Source organism: Dipodomys merriami, unplaced genomic scaffold (assembly GCF_024711535.1).
Source record: "Dipodomys merriami isolate MVZ:Mamm:240054 unplaced genomic scaffold, mDipMer1.0.p SCAF_50, whole genome shotgun sequence".
Taxonomy (NCBI): domain Eukaryota; kingdom Metazoa; phylum Chordata; class Mammalia; order Rodentia; family Heteromyidae; genus Dipodomys; species Dipodomys merriami.
Genome location: NW_027206069.1, coordinates 1773828 through 1798357, shown reverse-complemented (window position 1 = coordinate 1798357; position 24530 = coordinate 1773828). Strand labels below are relative to the sequence as shown.

The following is a 24530-nucleotide window of genomic DNA, read 5'->3' as shown; positions in this document are numbered from 1 at the left end:
CCTTCTGTTGTGCGTTCTCGGGACCGCTGTCCCAGCACCCAGCTGTCACTGCAAGTTCCTGGACATACTCTAATGATATTCAATGAGAAAATAATTTATAGAGGAACAGGAATGAGTTTAAAATGTGATTTCTTGACCTGGCAAATGGGAAATGTTGCTAAGACGTGATTCAGCTGGAGGAAGGAGGAGCACAGGCTGGAAGCGGCTTTCTCTTGGTGTGGCAAGCACAGCCATAGCTAGGGGGCCCGGGGTGAGCGCACATGAAGACGCCTTCGTCCCGTGCGGTGCGGTGCGGTGCGGTGTGGTGCGGTGCTGCAGTGGGAGCTGGAGGGACTGGCTCACTGGGACTTGCCTTTGCTCTCTCAGGGGACGAACCAGCAGATCAAGGCGCACGAGGCCAGCTCTGCAGTGCAGCATGTCAACCTGCTGAAGGAGTGGAGCAGCTCCCTGGAGAAGAAGGTACGGGACCACCACGCCAGCTTCTATGGGGCTGGCTAATTATGCACATTATTTATTTAAAGAAGGAGTCTTTTATAGTTATTAATAATTTGGAGATCAAACATGAAGAGATTATCAGTAAAGCCTTTGTGTGATCTTGGACTGACAAATGAAGATTTTTTTTTTTTAGTTATCAAGCAAAAATACAGTGTTTTTAAAAAAATTACTTTATTGTTATTTTAGAGGTGATATCCAAGGGGGTTACCTTTACATACGTCAGGTGATAAGTACATTTATTTCCTTGGGCTTTGTATCGTCTGTTCCTCATTCTCTCTCATTCCCTCCTCCTCCTCTCTCCACCCAAGAGTTGGTGGTTCACTTTCCTCAATGTCCAGTGCAGCGGGTGGGCCCTGGGGCTGCGCATATTCACCCACTTTCCACTGATCTGTGCCCCCCAGATGTGTACATGTATACACCGTAGATGAGATGAAGAACACAGAGTCATCTAAAAACAATAAGGCAAATTAAGAAAGGGTCCTTTGTTTCCTTATCTTTGGAGTTGTTTCAATGTATATATTATATGCCTATGAGGAGGTTCTTGGGTATTACAATTTGGTAATTTTTTCCTAAGACTATCCTCTTTTGGTCTCACTGTGTATGGGTGTCTAGAATCCTGTATACTTTGTCATATCCTGTTGCATTTTAAGTCTCACTTCCACATATTAGGGAGACCATGTGCCATTTGCCTCTCTGATCTTGGCTTACCTCGCTCAACATGATTTGGTCCGTCCATTTTCTTGCGCATGCTATTTATCCTTTCTAATGGCTGTGTAAAATCCATTGTATATAGGTACCACATTTTTTGGGTCCATTTGTCTATAGTGGGTCATCTGGGCGGTTTCCATATCTTGGCTATTGTGAGCAGTACAGCAATGAGCATGCATGTGCAGGTGTCTTTATCATACCTGGCTCATGCTGCTCAGGGTAGATGCCTAGGAGTGGTATGGCTGGGTCATAAGGAAGGTCTAGGTTTAGGTTTTTGATGAACCTCCAGACTGCTGTCCAGAGTGATTGTGTCAGTTTACATTCCCACCAGCAATGCACATCCCCTCCACATCCCTTCCAGCATTTGTTGTCTGAATTCAGAATCTTGGGCAGTCTAATGGGTAAGATGGTATCTCACAGTTGGTTTGATTTGCATTTCCTTTACGGCTAGGGATGATGACATTTCCTCATGTGTGTATTTACCATTTTTACCTCTTTTTAGAAGACTGTCTTTAGCTCCCTTGCCCATTTAGCGTTTTGAAAAAGTTCATTAGATTTGGGAAGGATTAGTTTCTTGAGCTCCCTGTATATATTGGATATTAGGCCTTTGTCTGATGTATTGTTGATAAAGATCTTTTCCCAATTGGTTGGCTGTCCTTCTTGTGTAGTAGCTATGTCTTTAGCTGTGCAGAAACTTTTTATTTTAAGGTAGTCCCATTTGTGGAGTCTCTCTCCAATCTGTTGTGCTTCTGCCTGTGCCTATAAGTTCCAGCGTCTCTCCTACTCTGTTTGGCAATACTTTCAGAGGTTCCAGTCTGATGTTGAGGTCTTTAATCCATTTTGAGTTGATGTTAGTGCATAGTGACAGGCAGGGACCACTTTCAGTTTTCTGTATGTGGCCACCCAGTTTTCCCAGCACCAACAGCTGAAGTGACTCTATTTTTTCCACTGTATGTCTTTGGCTCCTTTGTTGAATATCAGCTGAGTGTAAGTATGTGGTTTTATTTCTGGATCTTCTAATCTGTTCCATTGATCTTTGGGTCTGTTTTTGTGCCAGTACCAAGCTGTCTTTGTTATTATGGATCTGTAGTAGAGCTTGAAATCTGGTACTGTGATACTGCCCATATTGCTTCTTTAGCCTAGAATTGCTTTAGCTATTCTAGGTCTTTTGTTGTTCCATATGAATTTTTGAATTGCTTTCTGTGTTTCAGTAAAGAACATCATTGTGATTTTTGATGAGGATTTGATGAGGATTGCATTGAATTTGTGTATCGTTTTTGGCATTATGGCCATTTTCACTATATTGATTCTACCTATCCAGGAAGGTATTTCCATTTCCTGGTATCCTCTGATTTCTTTCTTTAGGCTTTTATAGTTTTCACCAAATAGGTCCTTACATCTTTGGTTAGGTTAATTCCTAGATTTTTTTTGAAGCTATTGCAAATGGGGTTGTTTTCCTGATTTCCTTTTCTGTTTGTACATTGTGGGTATACAGAAAGGATACTGATTTTTGTGGGTTAATTTTTTTTTTTTGTTTTTTTTTTTTTTGGTTCCAGTCGTGGGGCCTGAACTCTGGGCCTGGGTGCTGTCCCTCAGCTTTTCAGCTCAAGGCTAGCGCTCTACCACTTGAGCCACAGCGCCACTTCCGGCTTTTTTCTTTTTGCTTATGTGGTGCTGGGAATCGAACCCAGGGCCTCAGGCATGCAAAGCAAGCGCTTTTGCCACTGAGTCATCTTCCCAGCCCTTGTGGGTTAATTTTGTATTTTGCTACTTTGTCAAAGTGATCTATTAGTTCTAGGAGTTTAGGAATAGAGTTTTTTGGATCCTTCAGGTATAAGATCATGTCATCTGGGCTGGGAAGGTGGCTCAGTGGTAGAGTGCTTGCCTTGCATGCATAAGACCCTGGGTTCGATTCCTCAGCACCACATAAGCAGAAAAATCTGGAGGTGGTACTGTGGCTCAAGTGGTAGAATGCTAACCTTGAGCTAAAGAGCTGAGGGACAGAGTTCAGGCCCCACGACCAACAAAAAAAAATTATTATTATTTTGTCTGTTGTGGGGCTTGAACTCTGGGCCTCAGCTCTTCAGCTCAAGGAGAGCACTCTACTGCTTGAACCACAGCACCACTTCTGGTTTTCTGGTGGTTAATTGGAGATAAGAGTCTCTCAGATTTTCCTGCCTGGGCTGGCTTTGAACTGCTATCCTCAGATCTCATCCTCCTGAATAGCTAGGATTACAGGAATGAGTCACCAGCACCCAACTTGGCCTTTATTGTTTTAAGGAATGTTCCTTCTATTCCTAGTTTCTCTGATGCTTTAAGTATGAATTGATGTTGTATTTTGTTGAAGACTTTTTCTGCATCTATTGAGATGATCCTGTGGTTCTTGTCCTTAGCTGTGTTGATGTGGTGAATTATATTTATTGATTTGCATATGTTAATCCAGCCTTGCATCTGTGGTATGAAGCCTACTTGGTCATAATGTGTGACTTTTTTTTCTAATTTGTTTCTGGATTCTGTTGGCTAATTTTTTTTCTTTTTTTTGCTTATGTGGTGCTGGGGAATCAAACCCAGGGCCTCATGCATGCAAGGCAAGTGCTCTACCACTGAGCCTCCTTCCCAGCCCTATTGGCTAATATTTTATTGAAAAGCTTTGTACCTGTGTTCATCAGAAAAATTGGTCTGTAGTTCTTTTTTATTGGATCCTTACCTGGTTTTGGATGAGTGTGATATTGTCTTCATAGAATGAGTTTAGGATTTCTACCTCTCGTTCTATTTCACCAAAAAGCTTGAGGAGTATTGGTGCTAGCTCATATTTAAAAGTCTTGCAGAATTCCACAGTGACTCCATCTGGGCCTGGGCTTTTCCTTGTTAGAAGACTTCTGATTACTTCTATCTTATTTATTTAGTTGATTGATATCTTCTTGGTTCAGTTTGGGCAATTGATACTTCTCTAGAAATTCATCCATTTTTGCTAGGTTTTCCTTCTTTAGTGAGTATAAATTTTGGAAATAGTTCTTTATACTCATTTAGATTGCTTGGATATTTGTTGTAATTTTTCCTGTGGCATACCTGATCTTATTCATTTGAGTTCCCTCTCTTCTTCTTTCTTTTTTTTTTTTTTTTTTTTGTAATTCTCATGAATGGTCTGTCAGGTTTACTAATTTTTTCAAAAACCAACCTTTTGTTTCATTAATTTTATGTATACTTTAAATTTTTTTATATCATTGATTTCTGCCCTAATATTTGTTATCTTTTTCCACCTACTAGCTTTAGATTAATTTTTTTCTTGCTTCCCTAGCAGTTTTATTTTTTTATTTATTTTTTATTTTTTTTTGGGTCCGGTCATGGGGCCTGAACTCTGGGCCTGGGCGCTGTCCCTCAGCTCTTTAGCTCAAGGCTAGCTCTCTACCATTTGAGTCACAGTGCCACTTCCGGCTTTTTTCTTTTTGCTTATGTGGTGCTGAGGAATCGAACCCAGGGCCTCGAGCATGCAAGGCAAGAGCTCTACCACTGAGCCACCTTCCCAGCCCCGTCCCTAGCAGTTTTAATTGAGCTGCTTCTGTTTTCTTTATGTGTGCACTTAGGGATATGAACTTTCCCCTCAGCACTGCTTTTGCTGTATCCCAGAGTTTGCATTGTGATGTATTTTCATTTTCCTTGAATTGTAAGAACTTCCTAATCTCTTCCATGACCCAGGCGTTATTCAGTAGTATACTGTTCAGCCTCCATATATTCATAATTTTGTTGTTGAGAACTAGTTTGATTCCACTATGGTCAGATAGGATGCAAGGGATTGTGCTAATCCTTTTGTATTTGTGTAAATTCTTCATGTGAACTATGATATGATCTATTTTGGAGAATAGTCCATGGGCTGCTGAGAAAAGTGTATTGGGGCATTGCTGGGTGGAAAACTCTGTAGATTACTGTTTGTGTTACAGTGTCATTTAGTTGAGAGACTTCATTGCTTATCTTTTGTTTGGTTGACCTGTCCTTTGGTGAGAGTAGGGTGTGAAAATCTCACTATTACTGTGTTTGTGTGTATTTTGTTCTGTAAGCCTGAGAGTATTTAATGTATTTAGTTACTCCATTGTTTGGGGCACAGATGTTGACCACTGTGATTTCTTCTTCATGGATCATTCCCTTTATTAATATGTAATGACCTTCCTTGTCTTTTTATACTGATTTTAGCCAGAAGTCTATCAGGTATCAGTATGGCGACCCCTGCCTTCTTGCGGGGTGCATGTATGCCGGGAAGATCTTCCCTCCCTTCACTCAGAGTTTGTTTTTATCTTTGGCTGTGAGATGCGTCTCTTGGAGACAACAAATGGATGGATCTTGTTTTCTGATCCACCCTGCAGTTCTTTTTCTCTTGACTGGGGAATTGAGGCCATTAATGTTTAGGGTTATTATAGAGAGATGTATTACATTTCCTGCCATTTTTTGTTTTCCTGTATTTTGCTTCTTTCTTCTTCCCGTGTTTACTAAATTGATGTAGTGGTTTTCATCTGATGTTTCCTCGATTTTGATAGTTTTCCTCAGATTGAATTCCTCCTTTTAGTATTCTTTGTAGCATTGGTTTAGTTTTCATGAATTCCTTTAATTTTTGTTTGCCATGAAAGGTTTTAATTTCACCATCAAATGTAAATGATGGCTTTGCTGGTACACCGGTTTGGATTGGCAGTTGTTGATCTTCAGGGCTTGGATTATACCATTCCAGGCTCTCTGTGTTGAGGGTTTACGTGGAGAGGTCCACAGAGATTCTGATTTTCTTTTCATTGTAATATAGTTCCTTTGATTTTGCAGCATTTAAAATCAGCTCCTTGCTATTCAGGTCTAATGTTTTTACTATGATGTGTCTAGAAGTGTTTCTTCCAGGATCCTGTCTACTATGTGTTATATATGCTTTTGTTATGCAGATGAGATTTTTCTCTCAAGATTGGGGAAGTTTTCTGTGATTATCTTACTGAATTCTTCCCCCTCATCCATCCTAATTATATGTAGGTTTGATTACTTGGCTTTGTCTGCCAATTCTTGGATTTCCCTTTGGTAATATTTGAGTTTTTCCATACCTATGACTTTCTCTTCCAGCTCCTCTGTTCTATCCTCAACTCCTGGTAGTCTATTTTCCCTCTCACTTATTTGTTACCTATAACTTCCATTGTGGTTTGCATTGTGGAAATTAAACTATTTATGCTTCCTATATCCATTTTCAAAGTGTTAATTTCATCGTTTAATGAGGTATATACTGTGTCTATTTTTGTCTGCCTCTCTTTTTTGAAGTCTTGGAATTCCTTTGATATTTCTTCTTTGTGCTCTTGAAATTGTTTTTGCGTCTTCCCTTTTACTTCATTAGCCTGTTCTGTTATCATTTCTTTAATGGTTCTTTTGTCCTCCATTTCTTCACTCTCACTGGAGTTCTTCCCTGGATTGCTGTTGGCTTTTGAATTTGGTTGGTTGTCTTGATTACCTATGAATCTTGTAATGTTTCATTGTGGGTTCAGGGATTGTGAAAGCTGTGGCCCTGGCTTGGCCTGGGGTGGTTGGCGCAGGGCAGGCCGACCCAGGGCCAGCTGGTGCCTATGGGCCCTCTGCCTGGGCTAGCTGAAAGGTGCTCTGTCCTGTAGCAGCCCGGGCTGGACGGTAGATCCAGGCCTCTGGGATTCCCATTGGCCTCTAAAGGCTGGGCTCGCACAGGGGCACGGGAGTTTTTGTGCCTTAGCCCCAGGTCTTGTGCACATGTGCGTGTGCTCTGTCTGTTGCTGCTATACTCACGATCTACAGTTTCCCACGGACCAGCAGCACGGCTGCTCACAGGGGTGCGCTGTGTCAGTTCCACAGTTCGTAGTTTACACTGGTTTTATTTTTCCAAGACTCGTGGTGGTTATCTTGGCATTAATCTAGCACAGAGATAGTCCTCCCCTCCCTACCCCTCACCGCAGCGCATTGTCATTGTTGCTGCTTTGGCTCTGAGTAGGGTGCCAAGATTGAGCTGAATGCTCTGTGGATCCCCAAATTCTTGCCTCCTGCCTCCTGACAGCAGGTTTGCCAGCCCCTGATGTGACTGGCTGCCTGTATCAAACGTTTCATAGCCGTGTCTGTCATGAGCAACAGTAGAAGCAGACATCACCCTATCCCGAGGGTTGGAGGTTGAGAGAACAGCTGGCTCTTGAGCTGCAGACTCCGCAGCCTACGGACTGGGTCCTCCAGCCCCCGCTCTGGGTCCTCCAGCCCCCGCTCTGGGTCAGTCCTTCCACACACTCCTCTCAGCGTGCTCCTCAAGGGGAGGTGAAACTCACCCAAGCCCACAGTTCTTCCCCAGTGGTTTATTTACAAAAAAACAAACTTAATTAAGTATTCAACAGCATCTGTGGAGAACTTTGTAGCCGGAGGGGACTGAGATTAATTGAAAAAGGCAGTGGAGTTGACATTTGAGTTTTCAAAAATTTGTAAAGAGGGGCTGGGAATTGTAAAGACTGGAATGTCTTGTTTCTTGTGCTTTGAGATGGGATCTTGCTACCTTTCCCCTCATTGTATTGAACTCTATCCTCCCACCTCTGCTCCCGGAGGATCTGGCTGAATGTTATTGTTTTTTTGTTTTTTTTTTTTGGTCTGGTCGTGGGGCCTGAACTCTGGGGCCTGGGTGCTGTCCCTCAGCTCTTCAGCTCAAGGCTAGCACTCTACCACTTGAGCCACAGCACCACTTCTGGCTTTTTCTGTGTATGTGGTGCTGCCACTTCTGGCTTTTTCTGTGTATGTGGTGCTGAGGAATCGAACCCACGGCCTCATGCATGCAAGGCAAGCGCTCTACCACTGAGCCACCCTCCCAGCCCAAGGCCGAATGTTAAATATACATGTCTAAACTGTTTGTCGGTTGTGGGACTTGAATTGAACTCCAGGCCTGGGTGCTGTCCTTGAACGTTTTCTCTCAAGGCTAACACGCTACCACTTTGAGCCACACAGCCACTTTTCAGGTGGTCAATTGGAGATAAGAGTCTTACAGACTTTCCTGCCCAGACTGGCTTACAACGCAATCCTCAGATCTCAGCCTCCTGAGTAGCTGAAGATTACAGGCGTGAGCCACCAGTGCCCTGCTTAAGCCTTTGGGGGGGCAGGGCAGGACTGGAACTTGAACTCATGTCCTTACACTTCCCAGACAGGCAGGCACTCTACCACTGGAGCCACATCCTGGCCCTGAGTCCAAACATTTAAAGCAGAGGTGCTCATGAAAGCTGTCAGGGCATAGTTCACTAGAGTCAGCACCTCTGATCAACCGGAAGCAGTGAGAAGCAACACCACGCCTGTGCACATGTGCAACAGGTAGGTGTGCACACGTGCAGCAGGTGTGCACAGGCATGCTCATTCAGCAGGGAGGTGAGGCTCAGGGCGGTGGCAGCGGTGGTGGTGCTTTTCATGTGAGCACATAGTGTCTGCTCTGAGTTCATCAGTGGCTTCACTGTAAATCCGTTTCCTCTTTTTGAAGAATGTTGTTTCTGCTATTTTAAAACTACAGACAAATCTCAGGGCGTCCCGCCTCCCATAGATGCTGTTTCTCATACGAAAGGCTCCTCCTTTCATTTTAAGAATTGACATTGTTACCACTGTACTGGCTGCGTGGTGATTTAGTGGCTCTGAGGTATGTGGTTGTGTGTGGAACAATCTGGAAGTTCCAGTGCAGTCACCCGTCAGCCTCCAGGCTGGCCTGGGGATGTGCTTTCCTCCCACTTGCCTTGTGGCCAGAGGTTTCCCAGAGTGAGCCGTGTGCGTGGTTGGAAGCCGCAGGACTTAATAGCAGCCTGCCCGCTGCATTTTCTCTCTGAACGATCACCTGCTGGGGCAGGAGCAGGTCCTGACGGTGTGATTGTGTAGCTCTAAGCTGTTTGGGACGGTTGCTCAAGACTGTCTTCCTCTGGCTGCCCATCAGGATGGACACTGCCCCATTGTGTGAGCTGAGCCTCGTTTGGGCTGCCAAGGTGTGTGCCAGCCCTGCTCTGCCCCCACAGGCAACGGCTGGCCAGCAGACGACACACCTGTACTTTCCTACACTGGGAAAGTATTTCTCCTGATAGAATTATTCTATTGGGATCTTCTGGTCCTTTGTTGGTCATGATAGAAGATAGAACATTTGTGTTGGTTGAGGAAAAGCTATGTAAAACTGTAGATATTATTAGAAACACTCTTTTTTTTTTAAGGTAAAATCAGAAGTAAATAAAAAGTAGAATGCCTTCACTGAAAGAGGCTAAAATAAAGGGTGGAGAGTGGTGAGGGGGAGAAGGAGACCCCATTCTCATTGGCCATGTGCCGATTACTCTGTGCTGTTGACACGCACACCTGCCGGCTCCACTTCACACAGAAGGCAGCTGCCTACAAGATGGATAGAGCCACGGTCTGCAGCACTCAGGGCTAGGGTGGTTGTTTAAGATGAGCAAATGTAAATTCAAAGTTCAACTTAGGGAATCCTTAAATGAAAGATATTAAGAGTTTAGTTAGAAGCCGGGCGCTGGTGGCTCACGCCTGTAATCCTAGCTACTCAGGAGGCTGAGATCTGAGGATCGCGGTTCAAAGCCAACCCCGGGCAAGAGAGACCGTGAGACTCCTATCTCCAATAAACCACCAGAAAACCGGAAGTGGCGCTGTAGCTCAAGTGGTAGAGCGCTCGCCTTGAGCTGAAGAGCTGAGGGACAGCGCCCAGGCCCAGAGTTCAAGCCCCACAACCGACAAAAAAAAAAAAAAGAGTTTAGTTAGAGCTGGGCGCCAGTGGCTCACGCCTGTAATCCTAGCTACTCAGGCAGCTGGGATCGAGGATTGCGGTTCAAAGCCAGCCTGGGGGGGCTGGGAAGGTGGCTCGGTGGTAGAGCGCTTGCCTTGCATGCCTGAAGCCCTCAGCACCACATAAGCAAAAAGAAAAAAGCCGGAAGTGGCGCTGTGGCTCAAGTGGTAGAGCGCTAGCCTTGAGCTGAAGAGCTGAGGGACAGCGCCCAGGCCCAGAGTTCAGACTTCAGGCCCCACGACTGGACTGCCCCCCCCCCCCGTTACCCCCCCCCCAAAAAAAAACAAAGCCAGCCTGGGCAGGAAAGTCCAAAGGACTCTTATCTCCAGAAAACCAGAAGTGGTGCTGTGACTCAAGTGGTAGAGTGCTGTCCTTGAGCTGAAGAGCTGAGGGACAGTGCCGAGGTGCAGAGTTTAAGCCCCACGACTGACAAAACAAAACAAGAGTTTAGTTAATATGATATATGCTCATTAATGGGAGTTGCCTCTACTCATACTTGATTTGTTGCAGATAAGTTGATGTTTTAGAAATACTTAGGTTTGTTTGTTTTTTGTCAGTCTTGACAAAAGAACTCCGGGCCTGGGTGCTATCCATGAGCTCTTCAGCTCAAGGCGAGCACTCTACCACTTGACCCACAACACCACATCTGGTTTTCTGGTGGTTTATTGGAGATAAGAGTCTCACGGATTTTCCTGCCTGGGCTGGCTTCGAACCATGATCCTCAGATCCCAGCCTCCTGAGTAGCTAGGATGACAGGTGTGAGTCACCAGCTCCTGGCTTGAAATATTTACTTTTTATCAAGTTAGTATGCACAATGTGAGAACAGTTTTTAGGAATTTGTTCCCAGATGGGAATAAGTGAAGTATAAGAGGCAAAGCTAGCCGGGCGCTGGTGGCTCACGCCTGTAATCCTAGCTACTCAGGAGGCTGAGATCTGAGGATCGCGGTTCAAAGCCAGCCCGGGCAGGAGAGACTGTGAGACTCCTATCTCCAATAAACCACCAGAAAACTGGAAGTGGCGCTGTAGCTCAAGTGGTAGAGCGCCAGCCTTGAGCTGAAGAGCTGAGGGACAGCGCCCAGGCCCAGAGTTCAAGCCCCACGACCGACAAAAAAAAAAAAAAAAAAAGAGGCAAAGCTGCTGTGTGTCTCCACCGATGCTCCTCCCCTCTTCCTTAGGCTAAAGTTCATAACCTCAGGCTTCATCACTTGGAGTTCTTACATTTTAGGAAGGAAAGCTGATTTGTGTGTGTGTGTGTGTGTGTGTGTGTGTGTGTGTGTGTGTGTGTGTGTGTGTGTGTGTGTGTGTGTGTGTGTGTGTGTGTGTGTGTGTGTGTGTGTGTGTGTGTGTGTGTGTGTGTGTGTGTGTGTGTGTGTGTGTGTGTGTGTGTGTGTACTAGTCCTAGGCCTTGAACTCAGGGCCTGGGTGCTATCCATGGATCTTTTTGCTCAAGGCCCACACTCTACTACTTGAGCCACAGCGCCACTTCTTCTTTTATGTGTAGTTTACTGGAGATAAGAGTCTCACAGACTATCCTGCCTGGCCTGGCTTTGAATTGTGATCCTCAGATCTCAGATTTCTGAGTGCTAAAATTATAGGCATAAGCCATAGCTACTGGTCTTTAGTTATTTGTTTTTAAATTGATGGCTTCAGGGATCATTTCTTAGCACATCTTATTTTTGTTTTGGGCAGTAGTGAGGTTTGAACTCAGGACTTTGCATTTGTCAGGCAGATACTCTACTACTTGAGCCATGCCTCGAGCCCTTTATGCACTATTTTTGAGATACCTCTTGCTCTTTCCCTGGGTTGACCTGTGATCCTCTGCACACTGCCATCCGTAACACAACAAATGTACACGGCCACACCCAGCTCACAGCTGGTTCTGTGAGGGGTTTCAGACGGTCGTTCTTGGCGGCTACTGGCTGCACGGGTCTTTAGCCGAGGTGGCTTCAGATCCCAGGCAGAAGCGAGTTAGAGGGGGCAGGACTCGTGGTGCTTACGGTGTCCGGTAGTTGCAGAACCCAAAGGGTGTGAGAGTTCTTCCTCAGTGTCAGATCCACACATGGAGACCTCGTGAAGATGGGCCTTGGACTCCTCACCTCAGGGCCTTTTAACACCCATAGAAACTGGTCTTTGGAGCCAATTATTTGGGCAAGATGAGGGACTGAATTGAGGGCCTCATGCTTGCTAGGCAAACGCTCTTCTAATTGGTCAACATTCCCAGTCCTTTTGCTTTTTAGTTTGTTTTTTCAGGGGCTCATACTGCCACTCAGGCCTGCTTCAGACCACTATCCTCGTACCTCCAGCTTCCAGGTCGCTGGGATTGCAGGCGTGCGTCGCTGTACCTAGGCAGGAACTAATTACTTTCCAGAAAGCAAAGGTCAGAGGTGAGCTTGGAGGTGCTCACTCTTGAGGCTCCTTCCTCTGACTAGACAGGTAGTTCACATGGTCCTCTCCACATGACAGCCCCTTCTTTCCTTTGAGAGGTTAATGGATTGGCAGAAGCACCTAACTTTACTGTCACTCTGCTTCTTGTTTGAGTCACTCTTCAACCTACCAGATGTGACCATTGGTAGATATGAAGTGGCATTTAGCAGACTGTGACTAGCAAGTTTTGGATGACAAATAATAAATGCATATACAATTTTCAGATTGACTCTTGCTTTTTCTCTGAGTTTACCTGAATTCTGATCCTCCTGTTTCCTTTCTTACTGCCAGAGCTGCGGTAACAGATGTTGGCTAAAAAAGGTTCAGTGTAGGGCTGGGAAGGTGGCTTAGTGGTAGAGTGCTCACCTAGCATGCATGAATCCCATTCCTCAGTACCAAATACACAGAAAAGGCCAGAAGTGGCGCTATGGCACAAATGGTAGAGTGCTAGCCTTGAGCAAAAGAAGCTCAGAGACAGAGGTCAGGCCTGGAGTTCAGTCCCCAGGACTGGCTAAATAAATAAATAAATGTGCTTATTACCTTAAAAAAAAGAGTTAAGTGTAATGTTTTCATGTACATACACACTGTCACACACAGTAAAATGATTAAAGCTAGGTAGCAAAAAAAGAAACCTAAGTAGCATCAATTATTTTGCTCATTTTTCATGGTATAAACATTTGAAATCTGTTCCCAACAACTCTGGAATATACATTATTATTAACTATGATCACCGTGTGCAGTAGATCTCAAAAACACATTCCTTTGTCTAATGAGACTTTGTATCTTTGACCTATACGTCCACACTCCAACTGCCCTTGTCTGCTTCTGACAATCTTCTAGACTGCACATGTCAATGAAATTGTGAGGAATTTCTTTCTGTGTCTGGTCTGCTTCACTTGATATAATGCCCTTTAGGGCTGTCACTTTTTTTTCGGGGGGGGGGGGGGGTCTGGTCGTGGGGCCTGAACTCGGCCTGGGCGCTGTCCCTCAGCTCTTCAGCTCAAGGCTAGCGCTCTACCACTTGAGCCACAACGTCACTTCCAGCTTTTTTCTTTTTGCTTATGTGGTGCTGAAGAATTAAACCCAGGGCCTCATGCATGCAAGGCAAGTACTCTACCACTGAGCCTTCTTCCCAGCCCCAAGGGCTGTCACTTTTTAAAGTTAACCAAATAAATATAAAATATCAGGATCCATTCTAAGCTATCAGTGTAAGTATGGTTTTGTGAACCCTGTTAGCCAGCTACACACACAGTGTTTCTGCAAGCAGTGAAGTATTTTTTTGTTGTTTCCTGATGGCAATTTGTAAGCTGTTCTGGCAAGAGATATGTTCTTCTGTGAGCAGATACTTAGAGAGCACCCCTCTCATGCACTTGGTCAGCAGCTGCTCATGCTGTGCTAACTGATGAGGACGATCCGGGAGCCCATGCCGGCAGGCCTTGTGCTCTCCAGGATTTGCCTGTCAGGATGGGTGACAGGGAGTCCTTGCCAGAGAAGATTTGTCCTGTGAAGTTATGGTCACTTGTCATGCTGTTTAATCAATGTCAGAAGTACTTTTTGCTAAGTTAATTGAAGAATTTGTTTTTCAGGTTTCCTTGTTGCAGAATGAAAGTGTAGAAAAAAACAAGAGCATACAAAGTTTGCACAATCAAATATGTAGCTTTGAAATTGAAATCGAGAGACAAAAGGAAATGTTGCGAAATAATGAATCCAAAATACTTCATTTACAGGTAAGCAGCTAAGACTAGAAGGGTCAAAGGGCAGTAGAGCTATCTGTCTCCCTCAGATCTTCCTCAGCACTCTGTAAGCTGAGAACTGGCTTGGACAGGCCCAGAGGCCAGGCCCAGTGTTCCTTTGCTCTCTAGCTTATGGGAAGATTTGGGGATAAGCTGAGTGAGTGAGGGGCTGGCCCAGGAAGCAGCCCCTCCCCACCCTTCCGTACTTCTTACCTACTGTGGCGAAGTGAGATTTCAAACTTGTGTTTTAGGGCTGGGAAGGTGGCTCAGTGGTAGCCCGTTTGCCTTGCATGCTTGAGGCCCTGGGTTCAATTCCTCAGCACCACATAAGCAAAAAGAAAAAAGCCAGAAGTGGTGTTGTGGCTCAAGTGGTAGAGCACTAGCCTTGAGCTGAAGAGCTGAGGGACAGCGCCCAGGCTCAGAGTTCAGGCCCCATTACTGGACCCAAAACAAACAAAACTTGTGTTTTAAATTTTGTTTTGGCCAGGCACTGGCGGCTCATGCCTGTAATCCTAGCTACTCAGGAGGCTGAGATCTGAGGGCCATGGTTCAAAGCCAGCTCAGGCAGGAAAATCTGTGAGATTTTCTGATTAGCCACCAGAAAACCAGAAATGGCATTTGGCTTAAAGTGGTAGAGTGCATGCCTTGAGCTGAAGAGCTCAGGGATAGAGCCCCGGCCCAGGCCCTGAGTTCAAGCCCCACCACTGACAAGAGAGGTGTTTTTCTTTTGGCTGAGGTGTACATGCCTGCATGTGCAAAGACCCATGTTCCATCCCCACTACTGAAAAAAAAAAAAAAACAACTTTTATTACTACTTAAGATAGATATGTTGTTCATGAATCTTTGCACGCAAAGCTTGACTTCCCAATGTGAAATGAAGCCAGCGGCTTCATTCTGAGTGTCACACACACTTACCCAGCTTTACTTCACCGTGGTAATTCAGAGGCATCCCCAAATAACAAATAAACTTTGCCATTCTGAACTAGGGTGATTTTAAAGATGGGCCTTATGAAGATTTTGTTGGTATCATTATTGCCCTTAGACCTGCACTGGACCTGCTCTGTGTGTGGGTGCTGAAGAAATTCCAGGGGTCACACCCATTGTGTCACTAAGGAGGTTTCAGTGCCTACACTTAACGTGCATTTCCCTAAATTGTGCTCTACCACTTTGAGCCACAGCACCACTTCCAGTTTTTCCCGTGGTTAATTGCAGATAAGAGTCTGAGGGGGGCTGGGAAGGTGGCTCAGTGGTAGAGTGCTTGCCTTGCATGCATGAGGCCCTGGTTTGGATTCCTCAGCACCACATAAACAGAAAAAGCTGGAAGTGGCGCTGTGGCTTAAGTGGTAGAGCACTAGCCTTGAGCTGAAGAGCTGAGGGACAGCACCCAGGCCCAGAGTTCAGGCCCACGACCGGCAAAAAAAAAAAAAAGTCTGAGGGATTTTCCTACCCAGGCTGGCTTTGAACCATGATCCTCAGATCTTGGCCTCTTCAGTAGCTGGAATTACAGTTGTGAGCTACCAGCACCCAGCTCTAAGTATTTCTAATAATGTGGGTGTAGCATCATTGAGAATGCTTTTCCTCCCATTTTCTTTCTTTTTTTTTATTGTGAAAACATGGGCAAGATAATGAGTACATTTGTTATCAAGCTTTGTTGCCTCCTCCTTTGTTTCCCCTTCCAATTCCTTCCATCTCCCACCCCCCTCCACCCATTACCCCCCCCCCCATCTTCCCATTTTCATACTGGAGATTAGTCATAGTCTTCAAAATTGCGTAGGGATTTTCCCCCCAGACTTGGGGTCTGGGGGTCTATTCATTAGAATAGAAAATTAACTGTTGGAAAATCAGGTATAAAAATGTCCACAAATTGGTAGCTCACATCTGTAATCCCAGTTACAAAGAAAGCTGAGATCCAGATCATACTTTGAGGCCAGCTTGGAAAGAAAAGTCCACATGATTCCATCTCCAAGTTAGCCAGCAAAAGGCAAAGCTGGGCTAGAGGTGTGGCTTGAAAGCTAGAATGCTAGCTAAGCCAGAATGAGGCTCTGAGTTCAGACTTCCCGGTACTAGCAAAACATAGTCCACAGAGTACATATGTAGTAGACTGGTCATGTATAACACCACCATTTATGTCAAAATTAGGAAAATTATGTAGAGAAGCCCTTGTCCAAAACCTGAGATTTCCCATGATTTTTTGTTGTTGTTATTGTTGGTCGTGGGGCCTGAACTCGGCCTGGGCGCTCTCCCTCAGCTCTTCACTTGAGTATTCTCGGACTCATGAGGAAGCGGAGGAGAATCAGAAGTCTGCTCCATGGAGAGAGACACAGAGAAGACAAAGTCAGAGTTTCATTTTAGTTAATTTTTGTTCTGGTCCTGGGGCTTGAACGTAGGACCTGGGTACTATCTCTGATCTTTTTTTGCTCTACCACTTGAGCCATGGCCGCACTACTAGTTTTTGAGTGGTTAATTGGAGACAAGAGTCTCACAGGAATTTTTCTGCCAGGGCTGGCTTCGAACCTCAAGCTCAGCCTCCTGAGTAGCTAGGATTCTAGAGCCAACAGTGTCCAGCACGTGTGGGCCCCGTGCAGAGTGCTCCCTGCCCCACCCAGCTCCCAGAGGCCTCTTCCAGTGTACGGGGTCTACTGCGCCCCTCGCTGGCCTGTGCGTAGTGGGTGGCAGCACAGTGTTTTCTGAGAAACCTGACTGGTGCTTGCCTTTTAACACCTTTGGTCTGGAAGCGAGTAATAGACAGCCAAGCGGAGAAACTGAAAGAGCTCGACAAGGAGATCCGACCCTTCCGGCAGAACTGGGAGGAAGCAGACAGCATGAAGAGCAGCGTGGAGTCTCTCCAGAACCGTGTGACCGAGCTGGAGAGTGTGGACAAAAGTGCGGGGCAGGCGGCGCGAAACACAGGTAAATGGTGCGCGCGCAGACGCGGGCTCTGGGTCCTCCGTGGAGACAGGGGCTTGCCCTTAAACTGGTTCCTCCGTGTGCTGCCCAGCATGGCCAAGAGTGAGAGGTTGTGGCCACAAGGGGAGCCGTAGATCAGGGCTAGTCCAGAGCCGGGGCGGACATGGCAGGAGCGGCAAAGGATGAGCCTCTTCCTGCCCTCGTCAGCAGTTGAGTCCCGTGGCTCTGGGCCCAGATGGGTGCTGCGAGTGTTCCCGCGGGAAGGATTTAATGGTTGAGGGAATGGGAGAATTGTGGTGCTGTGGGGTTGGAGTCAGCGGACCTGAGATGAGGGGTTGGACTAGAGAAGGTGACAGCTTACACTCAGCAGGAAAATGTAGGCCCTGGCGGTCCACCCGGAGCGCGCCACCTCAGCAGGCATGGTCTGGCCGCTCGTGCACTGCTGCTACGTGGGGGAGGGAGGAGATCAGTGTCCGTGTCTGGGAACAGCCACCTGCCACAGCACAGCTTGGGCTTCTGTGCCACGTCAGCCGCCTTGGTGGCCTGGGTGTGGCTGTGGAGGGGCTGGATGGTGCCATTTGCTTTCCTAACCCTGTGCTGTTCGCGAGTCTCACCACCGCGTCTGTCCTCGCCTGCGGCAGGCTTGCTGGAGTCCCAGCTGAGCAGGCATGACCAGATGCTGAGTGTTCATGACATCCGCCTGGCCGACATGGACCTTCGGTTCCAGGTGCTGGAGACCGCCAGCTACAACGGCGTGCTGATCTGGAAGATCCGGGATTATAAGCGCCGGAAGCAGGAGGCTGTCATGGGGAAGACCCTGTCTCTCTACAGCCAGCCCTTCTACACTGGCTACTTTGGCTATAAGATGTGTGCCCGGGTCTACCTGAACGGGGATGGGATGGGGAAAGGGACACATCTGTCACTCTTCTTTGTCATCATGCGTGGAGAATATGATGCTTTGCTACCGTGGCCATTTAAGCAGAAAGTGACGCTCATGTTGATGGATCAGGGCTCCTCCCGGCGTCACCTGGGTGATGCGTTCAAACCCGACCCCAACAGCAGCAGCTTCAAGAAGCCCACCGGAGAGATGAACATCGCCTCCGGCTGCCCTGTCTTTGTGGCCCAAACTGTTCTAGAAAACGGGACGTATATTAAAGATGATACAATTTTTATTAAAGTCATAGTGGATACTTCGGACCTGCCTGACCCCTGACAGCGGCCGGAGGCGGATTTCGCAGAAGGTAACTCCTCTGGGGGCTTGAACCGGTCTGTCTTCACTGAGGTCCTCGCGCTCAGGAAAGGATCTTGTAGAAAGGAGGAAGCGGCAGGAGGAGGATGTGCGGCCAGCGGGAGGCGCCACACGTGAAAACAGACCCCGATATGTTTCTAATAGACTCAGCCACACTCCACTCTGAAGAATTACTTACCTTCAGCAAGATAAATATTGCTGTCAGAGAAGTTCCATTTTCATTTCTAAAGATCTAGTTAATTAAGGTGGAAAACATATATGCTAAACAAAAGAAACGTGATTTTTCTTCCTTAAACTTGAACATCAAACAAAGAAAATACACATGGGGGTGGCTGGGCCCGTCAGCATGTCAAGTAAAAGGAGATTTTACAAAATAATAACACAGTTCTGATATATTCATTCTAAGATTCAGAGTGCAATCTTGTTTCAAATAGAGTATATTGTCTATTTTTCAGGCCTCATCTGGTCTCCATTTTAATAATTTGCTTGTCAGAAGACCCTGACGTACACCCAGGTCTTTGTTTTTTTTAAGTCTCTAAATTCAGAAATCATTTTTTAATTTAAAGTTCTACAGATAATTGTTACTGCAAACATTTTATTTGAAAACGTTGAAGGACTGATATTTCTTGGAAGAAAATGTAAACTATCAAACACTGGTTATCACTTGTGATAGGAAAGAGAATATTCAACCTGTTGTTATTTCTCGTTAGAAATGTAAACCTTCAATATCTGTCGTAGTTAATGACACTACTTCAAAATTATTATGAAAGGAACATTGCTCATGGATGCTGTGCATCATTTTCAGACTTATAATTGTTTTCACCCTAAAATAGGGCGTTAGTTGAACTTTGGAGTTCTAAACAAAATCCTGTAGGTTTTTAAAATTCTGCCCCACGTTTAGACGAGTTCTGTTGCTGACCGCACAGGCCTCCCGCGTCCAGTGCCGGGTGGGGGCGGGGGCTGCGCTGCAGGGGCCCGGCTGGTGTTGCTTCGTTCTGTCGTGCTGCTGCGTTTGCTCAGTGATCTCTGAAAGCGACGGCTTAGCTTGGAGATGGTGGCGTACGGTACATGTGCCTTAGTTGTGACATGCTGCTTTTTGCCCCGGGTGGGTTTGTGTTCAGCGTGATTGTCAAAAGTGATAGCTTCCGCAGACTCTCTCTCCACGGCTGGATCTTTGTGTCCACGAGGGCCCTCAGCAACTCCATACCTTCCGGGGGAAGCCAAGCTCCATCCACGGCTTCTCGAGTCTTCACTGCTTAATCACCACAGATTCCAAACTCTCGGCCCCTCTCCCAAGGAGGCTGGTGTGAGAAGCCTCTCCGCGTCCCCACCCAGGCCCTGGGAGCCCGCCCAGCCCCGAGCAGAAGCCCCGAGCACTCCGGGGACCGCGGCTCTGGAGTCACGCCTGGGCTGGCTGCCGCCCGGTCGGGAGCGGTGCCAGGCGGACGGCGCAGCCCGCGCCTGCGCCAGGCGTGTTGCCACCTCCCTGTCACCACCTCTCGAATGTCCGCCTGTGACTGGAAGCCTGGAGCCCTGCCCCTGTGCCCCTTTCGCTATGCACCACACACCATGGTGCTCTTACACTGACGGGTGCTACACGTGACGGGTGCTTTAGGCAAAACCAATGTGTGCGAACACCACATCCGTGCACTTGCCCAAAAGGCGCGCCCACGACTGGCCAGCTGGGCCGCGTGCTCCCGACTGCCTGCCTCCGGGCTCGCCCGTGGTCGCGCGGGGACTGCTGGGTTGGTGCCCGGTGGCCCATCTTGTCTCTGGTGCTGCCATCTGTCCTGGGTGTGCCTTTGCCCCAGTGCCTGCTGGAAGTGCCCTCCTCGCACACTCATCCCGCGCTTCCATCCGCCGCCTCTTTGGTTCCCCGCCCCTCCATGCCCCTCCATGTCGAAACCCTGCTCCCTCCGCAGCCCGGCTTGTCCGCGCGCTCTCCTGGGATGGCCGAGGGCTAGATCCGCGCCCTGGCTCAGAACAAAGGGACTCGAGCGGAAGCTGCCGAGTCCACTGCCCAGCACCGGCAGCCCTGGCTCCTGGCTGGCCCTGGCCCCGCCCGGGGGTGGATGGAGGCCCCCGAAAGCCCACACCCCGCGCTCTGCAGCCAGGGCCGGCAGCGGCACGCCCACGGCCTGTTCATTCAACAAGTCATCCAGTCCCCAGAGACACGTGGGGGGGGGGCGGGGGGGCCTGGGTGTGCTGGTACCTCCCCTCTCCTGGGACTTTGCCGAGGGGTCTCCTGGGGGATGTGGTGTGCTCCCTCCCTCCCCCCCCGCCCCAACGCCCATAGGAAAGCTGGGGTACGCTCTTTGCAGCCATCTTTCGTGTGACCTGGTAACAGTGCAACAGTGGGGAGCCGTGCGTCTGCCCCGCGCACGCGCCCGCGCGTGTCACGGCCCTGCTAGAACACCGTTCCGGGAGGTGCTGGACACGTCCTGCCGTGTGCTTGTGCTGCTCGCCCCCACATTCCTCAGTGCCCCTTTGGTGCTTGCAGCCTGGGCCGTTTTGGGGCTTGGACACCCGTGCGGCTGGCGCCTGGCAGCAGGTCCGGCGGCGGCAGGGCGCCCTCTGCCTGCGCAGGGCCTCGGCTCCAGAGAGCAAAGCGCGGGTCCTCCTGTGTGTCTGGGTGTTGGCTTTTATGTACAGGGACACGACTGTCCACCTTTTGAAGAAACTAAGTCTTTGGCTCTGAGGGAAATGGACTCAGCTTGCTGCTTCTGCTGGCCCAGAGGCCCCCCCCTGGCACAAGAGAGGCTGAGAGTGGAGGCCTTCCCAGCAAGGCCAGGGGCTCAGGGGTGCGGTAGAGGTGTTGGGGGCCGTGGCTGGGCGTCCTTTGGCTCTTAGAGACCAGACAGAGTCGGCTGGAGGTGGCTTGGGGGTGGGGGCAGAGCGAAGCAGTGAGTCTGAGTGGAAGGCGGGCAGCCCTCCCCCACCCCCGCCCCCCAGCTCCCAGGAGCCCGGACTAAGCCTGGGCACACTGACACGTGCCCCGTGCAGACCAGCAGAAGATGCGGAGAGGCTCCCATCTTGGTCTTGGTCCCTTTCCTCTCCAGAGCAGCTCTGCCTGGACACGCCATGGCCCTGTGCTCCCAAACCAGCCAAAAAGGGGCCCTGGCTCGGCGGTGGCGCCCACCTCTCCCTTCTCTGCCCGTCCCGGTTTCCTCATGGGCCTGTGACACTGGGGAGGCGGGGCTCCGACCTGCCGGGGGTCACCAGGGCCTGCACACTCCCTGCCCTCGGACATTCCTGCTGCACCGGCTTCCCTGTGGCGCCACGCCATCGCCAGATGCCCGCCATCCCGGCTTGTCATTACCAACACTCCTTCCCTTGACGCTGGCAGTGCCGACGGTCAGCACAGGGCCCAGCAGCGGGCGGGTCGCACCCAGAAAAGAATCGGGTGCTAGGGCAGGCCTCAGCAGCAGTGCGGATCCCGTCCCGGCTCAGGCCTCCGCCACGGCCACGGGTGGCACAAGGCCGTCAGTGGCAGACTCTGTGCCCCCAGGGAAGCCTCTGCCGGGCAGCCGCGCATGCGCACGCGGGAGCGCCCCACAGAGCTCCAGATGCTGCTTTTTTTCTTTACTTTTAGTCCAGATTTTCACTTGGAGGCTGCGAGGCCCGGGCCTCCGCGTTTGAGGGAGGCCTGAACCCACACCCATTTCTCGGCCCAAGACCATGGTTCTGTCTTCCGTGTGCAAATCATAGTTTTGTTTTCTTCCCAGAGTAACCCGTGTCCATGAGGGGTGTTGGTGAGGTTGGGGTTGCGGGCGGGCCGGGCGTCCGGTCATGGCGCTGCCTGGCAGACCACCGTGGCGCCCTGAGGTGTCACCGCTTGTTGAAGCGTGCCTTGGACACCAGGCAGGTGGGCAGAGTGTGACCCGCAGGGAGGTCAGTTGTGGGGGGGGGCGCAGCCCCTCCCGCTCATCCCGCATCTGGAGTCTTGTCTTGTGAGCTCAGTGTGAGAAAGGGTTCGGAGTCCAAGGTTAAGGGTTCAGAGTCCCTGCGCCACTCCTGTAGGAGTGGTATGTGGTTTTATACCTTAGTCCCCTTAGACAAGTAAGACAACCTTCACGAGCAAACTAAACAACTTAATTGGAAACCCCAAAGCCGGCCTTATTTTGAAGGATTTCCATAAGAAACACCTAGAACCTCTGTGATGAAGGAAGTGTGGAAGTCACGTAGACTGTGGTACGTTTCTAGAATTGTATTCTGTTCTCTGACGGTACACCTCTTACGTTCAGTTCTATTACCCAAAAACACGAAGACCAAAGAAGGCCAATCTCTCATTTGACTGTGTATTTTTAATCTGCCTGTTTTACAAATTGCCGTCTGTAGTAACGGCTAGCTGTGAGGACCCATCTTGACAGTCCAAGTGATCGTGACCAGTGACTCAAGTCCTGCGTTCCTCTGCTCTTCTAAGAAAACAAGGATGGTGTGAGTTATTGCTCAGCAATAATTGTTGTTACTAGGAGTTAGCAACATATCTGATTCCTGAAGCATTATTATGTTCCATACTTTTGTTTACTGTATATTGTATGTGGTTTTATTTGGTATTTATTTGTTTTGAGGTCTTGCAATGTTTTTGTGTTTCCGATGCTAATAACTAAAGTTTGTAAGACTGTAGAATGCGAAACTTTGAAATGCTAAACTGTCTTATTAGAAGAAAATAAATCTGATTAAGAATCCCTGTTTCTTTTTCTTTGTGTGCCAGGCCTGGGGCTAAACTCAGTCCTGGGTGCTTCCTCTTCCTTCTTGTTCCTTTACCTCTGTGCTACTGGCTAGCATTCTACCACTTGGGCCACACCTACACTTCTGGCTTTTTGGTGGTTAATTAGAGATGAAAGTCTTGTGTGCTTTCCTGCCTGTGCTGGCTTTGAACCATGATTCCCCAGAGCTTAGCCTCCTAAGTAGGATTACAGGTGTGAGTCACTGGTGTCCCGCTAGAGCTTGTCACCTCTGGGCCTTGGGGGAGAGGCCCTGCCCCAGCCCGGCCTCCAGCCGTCATCCTCTGGCCTTGGATCCTCATTTGCTCAGAGCTGCAGGAGCTCTGGAGCAAGGCCTGCTGGCTCAGCACGGCCCGAGGGGCCTGAGCGGCCTCTGGACGCCGGGGCTTGGTGCAGGGTGAGCTGCCGCCGCCCGCCACTGCCAGACGCGTGTGCAGGTCTGGCTCCCAGACCTGAGCTCCGTATCGGCAACGCCACTGCGAGCCCCTGCGCCTCACGTCAGCCATGCGGTGCAGGGACAGGGTTGAGCCCGCTCTGCCCACGGGTTGTCCTCCATGTCCCCAGATAGACCTCTGGGCCAGGGCTGGCAGGGAGCGCCCGTCCCGCTGGGTGCCCAGCCTTCATCTGTCTACTCCCTTTAGGTGCCACCGAGAGCCGCCACAGCACCTCTCAGCTGCAACTGCCCTCCAAGGCTGAAAGCTAGATACAGACATGTCCTGAGCCTCCAGAGGCCCTGGCCAGCGGGAGGGGATAGGCCCGCAGGCAGCGCCCTTCTCCCCCTACTCCCCCACCCCACCCCCCGTCAGGCCCCTCCCCAGGCTGGCGGAGCCAGAGCCTCGCAGGACTGGGTCCTCCAGACCTGACGCCCCATGGTAGCCCCACACAGCCCCCGAGCTAGGGGCTTCTCTGCCCCGCCCCCTCTACCTGAGCCGGCGAGCGGCTTCCACCCCATGAGCCTGGAGCTCGAGTTGTGCACAGGGAGGGGGCATCCCGGCCCCAGGATGCCTGGGGCGGCAGGAACGGGGGCTGAGGACGGCCGGGAGAGCACTGGCACCTGGGTGCCGGAGTGGGATCCACGCGCATGCCCGTAGCAGGCAGCTCTGCGGTCAGCGGCGTCCGCTCTCTGGCCTGCGGTGGCAGGTCCGCACGGCTGTGCCTTGTGCCCCTCCCTCCTGAGCAGGTCAGTCTCTTGGGTCCAGAGAACTGGGCTGCAACAGGCTCTGTGGCCCTGGGTCGTGGAGCCCTGGAGCGGCCAGGGCCTGCACCGGAGAAGCATGTCACTGGAGATCCCTAAGTGCTGGAGATGCTGCCCTCACGAGCTGCCCTTCGTTAACTGCCTTCGTCCTCCTCATCCCATCCTTCCTATCCGCTCCCCGGGCCAGCTTCACACAGGCCCTGCCGAGGGGACGCAGATCAGGCCCAAGCATGCCCTCCTCACCTCCAGCCATGGCTCCTCTTGGCCCAGAGACCAGGGGCCATCTGTCTTTCTGTGCCCTTCCTGCCTTAGGCAGGGGGGCAAC

General features: G+C 49.3%; 1 protein-coding gene across 8 annotated transcripts in view; it reads left to right on the top strand.

The window, feature by feature from the left end:
- Positions 1-18663, top strand: part of Traf3 (TNF receptor associated factor 3) — a 120292-nt gene extending 101629 nt beyond the window's left edge. For all 8 annotated transcript variants that reach the window (XM_069997518.1, XM_069997520.1, XM_069997522.1 and 5 more), the window contains 4 exons: positions 367-459; positions 13981-14121; positions 16863-17037; positions 17676-18663. In XM_069997518.1, the coding sequence (XP_069853619.1) occupies positions 367-459; positions 13981-14121; positions 16863-17037; positions 17676-18247 (981 nt within the window). In that variant the 3' untranslated portion in view covers positions 18248-18663. The remainder of the gene's footprint in view (positions 1-366; positions 460-13980; positions 14122-16862; positions 17038-17675) is intronic.
- The last annotated feature ends 5867 nt before the right edge of the window (positions 18664-24530 follow it).